Below are 13,741 nucleotides of genomic sequence, written 5' to 3'. Positions count from 1 at the left end.
CCGGCTCCTGCCCCCTCCTCCGCCTGCTTCCTGCTGCCCTTCCCCCTCCATTGGCTGCCTGGGGTGTCTGCACTGTGGGTGCTCAGGGACCTAAGCTTCGGGGTCCTAAGCTGGTGCAACTGAGAAGGGGGAATCTGCTTAACCAGTCCTCAACCCACGCAGGCTCTCCAGGCACAGAATTCCCCCAGGACAAATGGAGACAGTGAGAGGCAGAAAGAGATCACAGAGCAAAGAGACAGCAGGGACCCAGGCAGACAGACGTTCATCCACTGTGGGTTCATTCACTGCACAGATATTTGCTGAGCACGTTCCATGTTCTGGGCAGGGGGTTGAGCAGTGTAGGGGAGACACAGGCCTGCCTCTAAGGAGGTTGCCTTCCGTGAGGGAGACAGTAAATGAAAAGCAGAGGGTATGTTTACTGATCAAAGCAGATTATTTTCAGGTTGTGTGATCCTGGGTGAGCCCAATTCTCTGAGCCTCATTTTCCTCTTCTGTAAAATGGGAATAATGATGATGATGATGATAACAGCCTCACAGGGTTGCTTTCAGGGTAAATTACATAGCTCTGTGACAACTGCATGGCACAGTGCCTGGCACCTAGAGACCACTCAGTGAATGGGGACATTTTCAGCTCCTTGAGGGTCAGCTTAAGGCGTGTAAAGACGGAAGGGTCTTGGGTATCGACCAACCTGGGTTTGTGTCTGGCTCCATCACTTCCCAGCTGTGCAGTCTTGGGTGAAGGGCTTTCTGACTCTGAGCCTGGGCTTTTCCATCTGTATAATGGGCCTCGAGCAGAGCCCCCCTCACTCTGGGCTCCATTGCAGGCGCGGACGGGACTCCTGATGAATGTGATGGGCGTCCTGCTGCTCAGCTTGGCCATGAATACTTGGGCACAGACCATCTTCCAGCTGGGCACCTTCCCGGACTGGGCCAACATCCACCTAACCAATGTCACAGCACTGCCATCCACCTTGGCCAATGACACATTTCAGACCCTCTGAGTCCCCCTCAGGTACTCTCTTCGGGCTGGGCCCTCCCCGAAGGTCTCGCCATCATCTGCTGCCAGGACCCTACAGGATGATCAAGCAATTCTTCTCTGTGATCCAGTACGCAGCAAGCAAGGGTGACTTCCAGTGGTCCACTTGGGTCCATAGTCTCATTATCTAGGATATCTTCTCCTCTGTCATGCAGTTCAGGGTGCAGCTACCTCCCAGATCTGCTGCCTGAGCAACAAGCTCCTTTATCTCTGAGCTGTTCTGTGGTTAGGATGCAAGAAAGCCCAATTTCAGCAACAGTAAGCAGATCTGGAATGGCGTTTGTCTTGAATAGGTAGGGTGGGAAGCACAGCTAGCATCCCTCACTGACTACACGAGTTACCATCTGGAGAGACCATCTTGCCTTTAGAGATCACCTTCCTTCAAGAGACTTTGGGGCTGCTGTGTCCCAGTCCAGCTGTTCCAGCTGTTCACAGCTGGTGTGTGCTCTGCTTGGTGGGGGCCAATTCTCTGCCAGTTATTCAAATATCACCCCTGCTGATACCCAGCAGCCAGGGGTATTTTCAATCCCTGGAGACAGGGGGAGGGACAGATGACATCCTGAGGACATGGAGATCGTGCAAAGCCTCCTTGCTGCTTCTCTGGGCTCCCGAGCGCACAAGAGGAGTTCTAGACCTTTCTACCCAAGCTTATTAGGGTTTTCCTGTTCAGTCTGATTCAGTGTGGCCACAGTTCCAGGGTCAGGCCAAGTCTGAGCCATGCCCTCTCACAGGTGACCCATGGCCCCTCCAGCCAGGCCCCTTCCACACGTGGCCCGCAGGGGCCTTCGTGGCTGCAGGCTTCTTCTTGTTCCAGGAGCTGGCCTTTACCTCCCCACCCCGATCCGCAGCGGTAAGCATGTTTGATTAGCAAAGGCCACATTTTTCAGGGGTGAGAGAAAAGTCAAAAGAGAAATTGGGGCCTTGTAAGAGGTCAAATGTCTCAGGCAGGGAAACGCCATAATCCTCTTCTACAGACGAGGACAACTTAAGACTTCCCCTTAGCCAGTGGCTGGTGGGGCCTGTCCTAGAGGATCCGATCCCTCCTTGCTTCAAGTAGGAACATCCCGAAAAGGTGCCGGCTGAGGGGCCCAGAAAGCTCCCATCCCCGACTTCCTACGCCTCTGAGGGATGAGGTTCCCCAAGCAGCTGGGGCTGGGAAGCAGCACCAGGGACTGAACTTTTTCCTGAAACAGCACAAGTGAGTCATGGATGTTCCCCTGGGAGCAGTGGGGAGGAGGGAGAATGGGCTCCCTGTCCTTCCCGTGGGGTTACTATGACATTTAGTCACAGTTACAGCCCATCGGGGTGGGGCGTGCACTGCTATTGGCTGGGGCAGTGGAGAAATTCATTCACAGAGAAACCCAAGGGGCTTATAACCGGATGAATCGTGATTTCAAATACTTCTGATTGAAGATTCTATAAAATAAAGAATGTTAATCAACCCTGGGCCTGGAGGTTATTTGCCTTTGTGGCCATAAAAGAGCTTCAAAGCCCTAAGTTCTGGAACTGGGGGTTTCACAGAATTGACCTCCCTGACCTCACTTCCTTACTGCTCTCCCCTCTCCACTCTACTCCAGCCACATACTCAAACTCTCCTGCCTCTGGGCCTTTGCACATGCTGTTTCCGTTACCTAGAACACTTTGCTCCCAAATATATGCTTGTTTCTCACTTTATTCAGGTCTCTGCTCAAATGTCACCTCCCCAGAGAAGCTTCCCTGACCATCAGGTCTAAAATATCACCCTCATTACTTTTTATCCCCTTATCCTGCTATATTTTTCTCCTTAATACTTAGTCAGGACACTGTATTATTTACTTTCTTGTTTATTAACTTTCTCTCCCTCAAGAAAATAAACCTATGAGAATACAAACTTTATTTTGTTCAGTGTTGTAACTCCAGTTCCTAGAACAGTTTCTGGCACATAGTAGATGCTTAGTAAACATTTGATAAGTAAATCTATACCAGAATTTATGAGAAAGCAAACTCACTCTTCAATCTGGGGTCTGTTTGGCTCATTTCTTTATTCACTCATTCTTCCATTTATTCATTCAACAGTATTTATTTAGAATCTGTTACGTGCTAGTCCACTGTCCCCAGCCACATGGAAATTAGCCCAGGAGACAGGCAGTAGGCAGGTAAACAAATAGGTAAAGTGACTCTGGGTCATAACGTGGGCTAAGAAGAAAATGAAACTGGCCAATGTGAGAAACCTACTCAGAGGCTATGTTAGCCAGGGTGGTCAGGGAGGACTTCTCTGAGGAGGCGGCCCTGGGCTGAGACCACTAGGAGTCAGCCGTGTGCTCAAGGTGGTGTGGGAGGAAAGGAGATGGCAGGGGTGGTACAGAGTCATTAGAAATTTACCAGGGACTCATCTGGAATACACAAGGAATACCCAGAAGCCAGAAGAGACAAAAACAAAACACCTACCTGAGGCTGCATAACAAATCACCCCAAAGTTCAGGGCCTTAAAACACAACACATTTCTACACTTGGTCAGAGTTCTGCAGGCCTGGTTTTGTCTCTGCTGTACATGGTGTGGCTGGGGCCACTCAGCTGGGGGTTTAGCTGGCACTGGAAAGTCCATGATGGCTGTGGACCCTCCAGGGTCACGTGGCTTCTCCAGGAGTCCAGCCTGGACCTCTGTACATGGCAGTGGGCTTCTCAGAAGGCAAAAGCAGAAGCTACAAGTCCCCTTAAGGCGTGGGCTTGGGAGTCCAAGAACGAACGTCAATTCTGCCACATTGTATTGGTCACATCAGGTCACAGGGTTAGCCTGGTTCAAGGGGAGGGAAATAACTCTGCTCCTTAATGGGAGGAGTGCCATCCACATACAGGGCAGAAGATGGCTAGCCACCAACTTTGGAAGCCTTCCACCATAACACCCAAGAGAAAATTGGGTGAAAGTTACGAATATGCCGTTCTGAAAAGGGATATGTAAGTGGCCAGTGGGTTTATAAAGAGATGCTCAGACCACTTGTAATCAGGTGGGTGCAAGTTAAACCAAGGTTCAACAACATGCCAATCAGACTGGCAAAAACTAGAAAAGTGGACAGTGAGTGATGGTGAAATGGGAGGACACAGAAACCCTTGTTTTCTGTTGGCGAGACAACAAACTGTTACCATCAGCCTGGCAAGCAACTTGGTAGTAATCGGGGATTCATTGTCTGCGTTCCCTATGGCCCATCCTGTTCTTGGGCTTATATCCCAGCAAAATTATCCCATGGGTCACTAAGGAGACAATGTAGGAGGATATTCATGCCACAGTTGTTTGAGGTACCAAGGAGCTGGAGGCCACCAAGGTGACCATCACTGGGGAAGAGGGGCATTTAAATAAAACATGGAGGAAGCACACCATGGAAACATGGCCACAAGCAGACGTGATGAAATGTGGAGTGATAGCATGGACGTGGACAGACTCCGGCACAAACGTCAAACAGAAGTGCAGGATCATGTGGGCGGAGGAATGGAAGCTGTGATGGTAAATGGGGGAAAAAAGTGAGTAAAACTCATTGAGCGAGAAGTTCAGTAAGCCACATTGGACAGCTGGCTCCACCCATAACATCTGTATGACCTTAAGCAGGCCCTTTACTGTTTGGACTTTGGTTTCCCCATCTGAGAGATGAGGGTCTAGTTACAAGGTGTGGGTAGGTGGTCACTTATGGAAACCACAAGAGAAAGCATAGACCCTGGTGGTGAGAGGAAGGGCTAGTCATGGAGAAGCACCTCTCAGCCCGGGGTCTGCGGGACAGCTGCTGACCTGGAGCTGGCAACTTTAGTCCAGGGACACATCCAGCCCTTGATGACTTCACAGGGAAGTAACTGCCCTGGGTCTTCCTCCCCTCTCTCTCTCTCTCTCAGCTCTCCTGCTGGGGCTCCCCAATGGGCAAACACAGCTGTATTGGTGAGGGTTCTCCAGAGAAACAGAACCAACAAGATGTGTACGTATGGAAAGAGTTGCAGTTCGAGCCCAAAGGCAGCCTGCTAGCAGAATTCCCTCTTGCTCAGGCGAAGCCGGCCTTTTGTTCTTTCCAGGCCTTCAGCTGATTAAACGAGGCCCACCGTGTTATGGAGAGCAATCTGCTTTATTAAAACTCCATTGATTTAAATGTAAATCTCATGTGGAAACACCCTCACAGAAAGATCCAGAATAATGTTTGATCAACTCTCTGGATACCATGGCCCAACCAAGTTGACACATAAAATTAACCGTCATACCAACAGAAGCCGGAATGTAAGGGAGTCCTTTGATGCAGCCAATCCAGGTCCTCCTTTATAATTTTTTTGTATTAATTACATGTTAAAAGGATAATATTTTGGATGCATTAGGTCGAATAAAATATTTTATTAAAATTATTTTCACTTTTTTAATGTGACCACTAGAAATTTAAAAATTTTCTATGTGACTCACATCATTTCTCTAAGAGAGCACTGCCTATCTGATAAGACTCTAGCCACCTCTCCACATTCTGAAGCCAACTGGACAGTGGCAGCATTCTACCCCCACAAGCTGTAAAATTCAATGACTAATATTCTATGGACCTCTGATTGTGATTCTAGAACTGAAGACTTACCACTTCCTCTTCATGTTCTGTCTTATGGCTCTGAGTCCTCCACCCAGAATTCCCCTCAGCAAAGCTCATTCTATTTTTGATGATTCAGACACTCCTTCCGGATGTTGTGGGCTTAGGCTCAGGCCAGCCTTATATAGGAAGAAGTGACTGCCTGTATGTGCTGAGAAAAGCCAAAAATATCTTCTGCCCTTTCCCTCCCTATGCTCACATCCTCCCAGATCTTATGCATCCACTAGAGGCCCTGGGGAAATGACCAACATGTTCCTTAACCAATTAGCTCCCTCATGCCAGTGCAGTAACTAGGCAAATGCCGGTGTTTTCCAGGACCTTTCCCTCCGACCAGCACAATGCCCTGAAGTTTCCTTTTTGATGGGACCCAGGCCATGGGATCTGGTTCAGTGGGCATCATAGAGGCCTGTACAATCTGGTCTGAGAGGCCTGGGGCTCACTCAGGCCAAACTATCAGTCCAGGTTGGAAAGAGCTGGCCTGGAGCATTTATATATTGCTTACTGGGCACTGAACATACATTATCACATTGAATTCTCAACCCTAAGAAGCACGTACTAGTATTCTCCTCATTATAGCAGAGTACATCCAAGTTCAGAGAGGGACAGTGTCTTTCCCAAGGTCGCACAGCACAGTAAGTGGCATAGCTGGCCTTTGAGTGAAGTTTGCCACCTCCACCCCAGGGACCCTGCAGGTCAGAGGAACAGCTAGACTGCTCCCTGCATCGGTCCTACTGAGGCCTCTGTCAGAACTTGTAAACTGGTGGCCTTCATGCTGGCTTTGGCCCACAGACCTACCAAGATTGGCCTGCACAAGGGTCTTTCACTTTTAAATACTGGCTTTTGAAACTTGGAGCCTTCTACATAGAATTGGGAATGACTGGTGTCTTTGGAAAAACTGGCCGCCCTGGCGACGTTGGGCCTCATTTTTGAGGGGCTTCAACCCTTTGCTGGAGCGGAGTAGAAGCTACCGTTTTCGAAGGGCCTCCATGTGGCAGTTCGCCGCTGTTTCCACCTGGCCCTCTGCTCCTTACCTTAGGTGGCCCCTGAAGGTGCCTGCATTTCCTGCTCTTGGTCTACTCTGTGTGCCCAGTTCTTTGCAGACTTGACAGTGGCCTGGCTTCCTAGAGGGGCTTGTAATCCAGGAAGGGTGTTAAGCCCTCGGAGGACTACAGGTGTGTCATCCAATTGTGTGACTATGAGAATGCCACTTCCCTTATCTGGGCCATGGAACACGCTCCTTCAGGCCTGAGCAAGTGACCCAGGCAATGTCCTTAGAAAGGAAATGACAGGGAGTCTGGAATACTGCCTAACTGTGCCCCCCGCCCCAGTCCATCCTGTAGGGTGGGGGGCTGGGGGCTCAGGAGAGGCCTCCTGGCGGAGGTGGTCCTGCTGGCAGTGATGGGGCACAGAGACACTGGAGTGTAGCGGGGGAGGAGGGTCTGCTTTCCAGGAAGGGATTGGCTTTCCGAACAGCCCAGAAGTGTACCTGCAGGGCAGTGACTGCGGCAGAGCCCACAAACAGAGAATTCACATTCACTGAGGGCCTGCTCTTGGCAGTGCCAGATGCATCCCAAGGTCAACATGAATCTTGTGAATTCTTCCTTCCCCACCAGTAGGGCCCAGTGGCTGACCAGTAAGGTCTGGAGCAAGGATGCTGACTATAAATCGTGGTTCTACCTGTTACTAACTGAGCGGCTGGGTTAAGGGACTTAAGTCTCTGGATCTCAATTTTCTGAACTAAAGAATGGAAATACCAGTCCCTGACACAAAGGGTTGTTGGGAAAAAAAGATTCAGTGAACGCCAAGAGAAGCTATGTAGCAGCGTGCCTGACACTTAACAAGTGCTCGATAAATGTTAACTGTTCTTATCCTTACGCTCTTTTAAGAGGAGAAAACTGAGACAGAGAGGCAAGATCACCTGCCCAAGGTCACACAGCTAGGGAGGGACGGAACTGTGATTGGAAGCCAGGTCCATGTTGGGATAAAGACAGGAAGGGAGCTGAGAGGGAGACCAGAGTCCCTGACGATTGGTAAGAGTCATAGCAGAGGTCCAATTGTCTCCTGTGGGTTTCCACCCCCTAAGAGTTAGAGATCAGGCTCTTCTGAGGGCACATAACTATGCAGGGGGAAGGAACATGAAGCCGAGCTGAGTTCTAGCCCCAGCACTACCGCTAGTGAGCTGTATGGCTTCTCTGAGCCTCAGTTTCCTCCTCTGTAAAATGGGACTAATTCTACCTTCCTGCTATCAGGATTAGAGACTTTGCTTGGAAAAGGCCTTTTCTCTCCTCCCACACCTTCCACTGGCTCCTGCCTGCCGGAAGAGGATGAGTCAGCTTGCCCAATCCCCTGGGAGGTGGGCCCAGGCAGGGCGGGACAAGGCCACCAGAGGCACTTAATTCAGGGCAGAAAAGCAGAAGTGACAGTTCTGGTCACTTCTGGAGGACGGAATTCCCCCCACTTCCTCTCCACTTACCTTCGCTGCCTGAGCCTGCCTGCCCAGATCCACTGCTGTTCAGGGAGCATGAGGGCCTCCCGGGAGATAGCTGAGCATCTCGTCAGGACCGGGTAGGTCTGGGGACTTGGACACTGGGGGCCACGGGCAAGAAAACAGTCAGTGATCAGGCCTGATGGGTATGAGCTAGGTCTCAGTCTCTGCCATTCCCTGGCTGTGTGACCTTGGGTAAATCCTCACCTCTTTGAGCCTCAGTTTCCCCATCTGTGAAATGGGAGTAATAATAATGTCTACGAGACTGTTGTGAGAATTGAATGAGAAAATGCCTGTTTAGGGCTTGCCATCGTGCTCGGCTCAGAGTAAGCACCCAACGAATGGCAGCAGGTTCCTTAGCATTTACAACATTCAGCACAGACCTTGGCACCCAATATGACTTAGAATTGGTTTTCCATTCCAATATCATTCAAATTATTAGCTATCATTTTAACAGCTACCATGTTTCAAATATGAATTATACAGTAGAAGGGAGTTTAGTCCCAAATTAAAATGTCAGTGGGACTGGGAAGACCATAATTCATCACCTCTAACCTCAAGTGGGTCCTCAATGCCGCCCAGCATGTATATAACTTCCCGAGTTCATTTACTCTCCCACTTTCCTGGCCACCTATGTTATACTTTCTTCTTTGCCTTCAAATTTCTATCATCTCCTCTAGCATCCTCACCATCAGTGCTGATCTGCCTTCCTGCTACCCTGAACAAACAGAAGCAAACATGCTATAGTCCACAAATATTTATGGAGCACCCACTATACATCAGACACTATTCTAGGTACTTGGTATGATCAAAAGAGACCAAGTCCCTGCCCTGGTGGAATTGAGGCTCTAGTGACAGGTAATAGCTGACATGGTACTTCCTGTGTGCCATGACCCTATGTGGTATCACTTTTATGCACCATTTTACAGATGAGAAAACTGAGGCACGAAGAGGCTAAGAAACTTGACCAAGGTCACACAGATGGTGAGTGATGAAGCAGGGATTTGAACCCAAGCAGTCTGGAGGTCACGCCCTTAACTATTGCTCTGTTCCGTGTATACTGGTTGATACCGATACATTAGTACGCACACCTTACCTGTCCATTCACCATCACCTGTAACCACTTCCTGTGCCTTCCCACCTGCTACTAAGGATGAACAGCCCCTGCTCCTTTCTAAGACCAGCCCCAGCTTCCATGCTCTCAATCTCACCCATGCCACTCACTGAAGAATGTCACACCAGCGAGCCTCCCCTTCATCAATGTCTCCCCTCTTGATTGGATCCCCCATCTGCAAACATGCTCAAGTTCCTCCATCTTAAAGGAACTTGGTTCCATTTCCCATATCAACTACTACACCATTTCTCTGCACCTTTACTGCAAAAATGACCTGAAACCGTTGTCTGCACTCGTGCCTCAATTTCTTCTCCATCCAGCCTCCCTTGGGTCCACTCTAGTGAACAAGCCACCCAGCTGCCCTGGTCCAGGTCACCAGTGACTTCCACGTGGCTAAGTCCAATGGCCATTGCTCAGCTCTCATCCTTCTTGATCCACCAGCAGCACTTGGCACGTTTGCTCACTCCCTTCTTGAAACATTTCATTGACTTGGCTTCCCAAGCTCCACAGTGCCTGGCTTCTTGGTCTCCTGTGCTGGTTCCTCCTCATCTCCCAACCCATGAACCCTGGAGTGCCACTAAGCTCTGTCCACAGAGCTCTCTCCTTCCCGTCAGCACACTGTCTTAAGGAATCTCATCTACCCCATGGCTTTAAATACCCTCTATCAATCCACAACTCCCAGCTTTATATCTCCAGCCTTCTCTCTCCTCTGCGTTCCAGATTGTTTCCAATCACACATTCAGCAGCTCTGCCAAATGGCAAAATTGGCAGCTCAAATTTCTGACTGCCATCTGAATTCTTCCTCTCCCCGCTCCACTCAAACCTCAACCACAGATTTCCCATCTCAGGAAACAACACCTCAGTGCTTTCAGCTGCTCAGACACAAAACCTCATTGTCATCCTGAACCCCCCTCTTTCTCTCACACTCACAACCAATCAGTCTGCCAATCGTGTTGGCTATTCCAGCAAAATGTATCCAGAGCCCAACCTCTTCTTACTATTCCTCTGATATCATTCTTCCATGGAAGCTCTATGAGGCCAGGAATTCTCCTCTGTTTTATCCATTCCTGTTTCTCCAATGGCTAGCACATAGTAGTTGCTTAATAAATATTTGTTGAATGAATAAATAAGAGTACAATAGAGGAGAAAAGTTCCTCAGAGATCAACTGGTCCACTCTTCCCATCCTCTAAATTATAGAGGAGATACTGAGATCCATAAAGAAGGAGTGTCCAGGGTCACACTGAGCTGACCAAGACTGTGAATTCAAGTGAAAAAGCATCTCTCCCCATTTCTCTCTCTCTCATCCTCTCTCTTTCACTTGTGCTTCTCTCTCCATGACTCTTTCATTCCCTTGCACCAGTTGCCCTCACAAGACACAAGCAGCCCAGGTATTCATCCTCTCATCCTCAGGAACTGCATGGAAACTAGTTCTTCCCCGACAACTCAGTGAGAATAATCCTGGGGAAGGCTCTGACTGGCTCAGCGTAGGTCATGTGGTTTGGGATGGGTTACTCTGATTGGCCCACCTGGGACGAGTGCCCGCCACTGTGGCTAAAGGGGTGGAGCCTGTTGGCAGGTGACGAGTTTGTAGGGCAGGGGCATTGGGTAGACACACAATGCCCCAACCCTCCTGATAGAGGCTCCCCCTATTTCCTTGTGTGCAGGTGGAGATTCTGGTACCTAGGGCTCCACAAGGCCCTTGCCCTGCTGCAGGCCGCCTGGGTCATCTTCTCCCAGCCTGTCCCAGCCAGCTGTGGCCAGCTGCTGACCCAGCTCCTCCTGTGCGGTTCCCTGGCCATTGCTGCCGCGGGTCTGACCTACTATGGGCTGGTGTCCCTGCTGCTTTATCCTCTAGGGCCCTCGGCCATGGTGGCCACTGTCTGTGGCCTCCTGGCCTTCCTGGGCCTGGGGCTGGTGCCCCCCGCCCGCTGTCTGTTTGCACTCAGCGTGCCCACCCTGGGCACGGAGCAGGGCCGCCGCCTGCTCCTATCCTGGAGTACCGCCACCCTGGCCATTGTCGTGGTGCCCAACATCTTGGTCAACATGCATGCAGCTGGGCAGGTGCTGAGGTGTGTCACGGAGGGCTCCCTGGAGAGTCTGCTCAACACCACTCACCAGCTGCACAGAGCCTCCCAGGCTCTGGGTCCTGACGGCCAAGCAGGCAGCCAGGGCCTGACGCTCCAGGCCCAGGGCGATGGCTCCGCCTTCCGGCTCCACGTGTTCAGGGTCACTCAGCAGGTCCTGGAGGACTTCTCCAGCCTGGAGTCCTTGGCCCAGGTGGCGGCACTGGGGACCCAGCGGGCAGTCACAGGGCTCTTTATGCTGGGCCTCCTGGTGGATTCAGCCTGGTACCTCCATCGATACCTGACTGACCTGCAGTTTGATAACATCTATGCTACCTGGCAGCTGGCTCAGCAGCTGGCAGAGGTCGGGGCCATGCACCTGGTGGCCTCCCCGCCAGCCTGGCTGCTGTGGGCGGCCCGGCCAAGGCTGTCCCAGGGGGAGCTGCTGAGTTGTCTCCTAAGGCTGGGGCTGCTTACCCTGCTCCTGATGGCCACAGTTGTGACAGTGGCCATGGACCACGTGGCCTTTCTCCTGGCGCAGGCAGCCGTGGGCTGGGCTCAGGAGCTTCCCGCTGTGCCCATCACGCTCACCATCAAATATGATGTAAGTGCCGTGACGGGAAGGTGGGCATAGAGTCATTTCCTTGAGGGAGAGGATAGGGTTTGTTAAACCCTTGACTCAAAATTGAATTTTACTTGCCTTCGAGTCGTGGTCCTTAGATACGCTGTGGGATCCAGGGGCTTTGGCAGACGAACCATGTAATTCTCACGACAGCCTGAGGCAGTGGGTTCTGTTTTCACCCCTTATCGCAGGTGAGGATACTGATACCCAGAGATATTAAAATAATTTGCCCCCCAAGGCCACTATTCACACATTGCAGCATATCCCAGCCTCATTTTTCTCACTTGTACAAACTGGATCAATCCTCCTTACCCTACAAGGTTACTGTGAGTCTTAACATATGGTAGTCTCTAGAAGTACCTAGGCGGCTCCATACCACATGCGAGATGTTTAATAAATAGTGACTATTATTAATAGCTCACATCTGTAGATAACAGACTGGAGGAAGCCTTAGGAACAGCCCACGGGCCAATCCTGCCAGCTTCCTGTTTTGTTTTGTTTTTTATTTTGCGGTACGCAGGCCTCTCACTGTTGTGGCCTCTGCCGTTGCGGAGCAACAGGCTCCGGACGCACAGGCTCAGCGGCCACGGCTCACGGGCCCAGCCGCTCCGCGGCATGTGGGATCCTCCCGGACCGGGGCACGAACCCGCGTCCCCTGCATCGGCAGGCGGACTCTCAACCACTGCGCCACCAGGGAATCCCAGGTTCCTGTCTTTTAAATGAGGCTCCTCATGGACTCATCCTCATAAAATTGTGCTTACTTGATGGACTAGAACATCTGAAGTTTCACTAAGGGCTCAGAAGAGAGTAAATGCCCTTAAGCATGAATTGGTTTTCTCTAAAGTGTTCCCTGCAAAGAGTAATAACAATATAAATAGCATTTGGATGGTGCTTTTCATTCCGCAAAAAGCCTGTTTCAGATTCCTGATCTCAGTTGACCCTCCTCAAAACGGGCAGATTTTGTGCCCATTTTGCAGATGAGGACAGGGAAAGCTGGGCCTGTCCAGACCCACGAGCATCCGGATGTGGTGGGGGGCAGGGAACGGCTGGGGTGTCTGTCTGCTGACTTGGCCTTTTTCTCCTTTTTGAAGGCTGCATACACCATCCTAGGCTTCATCCCTTTCCTCTTCAACCAGCCGCCTCCGGAGAGCCCCTTCCTCTCTGCCCACAACTCCTTCCAGTGGGAGCTGCGCTTCATCGCCCCTGGCTGCCCGCTGTTGCCCCCGCGGCGCCCGCACACAGCCGCCCACCTGGCTGCAGGCGCCCTGCAGCTCGTCGCTTGCTCCACGGTCCTCCTGGAGGCCTATGCCCGTCGCCTGAGGCACAACATCGCTGCCTCTTTCTTCACGACCCAGGAGGCAAGGAGGGTCCGCCACCTTCATGCCCGGCTCCAGCGAAGATATGACAGGCACCGAGGCCAGCAGCTGGCCCCGGGCACTCCATACTGCTCCTGAAACCCGGGCCGGGCAGCAAGCACCTAGAATGGCTAGACAGACCTGCTGGATACCTGGAAGGACAGAGAGCAGTGGCGCCGAGAGGAAAGCACTTTGGAGTTGCCCAGACCTGGGTGGTAACCTTGGCCCTTCTGCTGCCTCCCCTGTGTGACCTTCGGTAGGTCGCTTCACCTCTCTGAGCCTTGGTTTCTATAAGGACTGCGTAACAACAATTAGTGTGACCTACTTTGCACACGGGAATGTGTTAAGGGCGGAATGAGATACTGGGCAGGAAAGGCCTGGATAAACAGAAAAGCACGATGCAAAGTGAAGACAGGGTTCCTCCGGCAGGTGCCAGGCGTCTGTCCAGGCTTCCGTCTGCATAGGCTGCTGTACCTGGTAGATGG

The 13,741-nt window shown here is 51.3% G+C and overlaps 2 protein-coding genes across 4 annotated transcripts in view; both read left to right on the top strand.

Annotated features, from left to right (window-relative positions):
- The window catches only part of SLC13A3 (solute carrier family 13 member 3), a 77,145-nt gene extending 74,668 nt beyond the window's left edge, over positions 1-2,477 (top strand). For 2 of the 3 annotated variants that reach the window (XM_007446928.1, XM_007446927.1), the window contains exon 11: positions 825-1,001. In XM_007446928.1, the coding sequence (XP_007446990.1) occupies positions 825-1,001 (177 nt within the window). Of the gene's footprint in view, positions 1-824 lie in introns of all 3 variants that reach the window. The other variant, XM_007446926.1, reaches the window with a different exon arrangement.
- A 5,660-nt stretch (positions 2,478-8,137) lies between these two features.
- On the top strand, positions 8,138-13,641 carry OCSTAMP (osteoclast stimulatory transmembrane protein). The gene is given in 6 exon segments (XM_007446939.1): positions 8,138-8,181; positions 10,881-11,883; positions 12,993-13,328; positions 13,372-13,494; positions 13,497-13,555; positions 13,557-13,641. Coding segments are annotated over 6 exon segments (1,650 nt in total).
- Positions 13,642-13,741: the final 100 nt, after the last annotated feature.

Source organism: Lipotes vexillifer, unplaced genomic scaffold (genome assembly GCF_000442215.2).
Source record: "Lipotes vexillifer unplaced genomic scaffold, Lipotes_vexillifer_v1.1 scaffold565, whole genome shotgun sequence".
In the NCBI taxonomy this organism is placed as follows: Eukaryota; Metazoa; Chordata; class Mammalia; order Artiodactyla; family Lipotidae; genus Lipotes; species Lipotes vexillifer.
The sequence above is the reverse complement of the archived record's forward strand: the minus strand, read 5'-3'. Positions and strand labels throughout refer to the sequence as shown.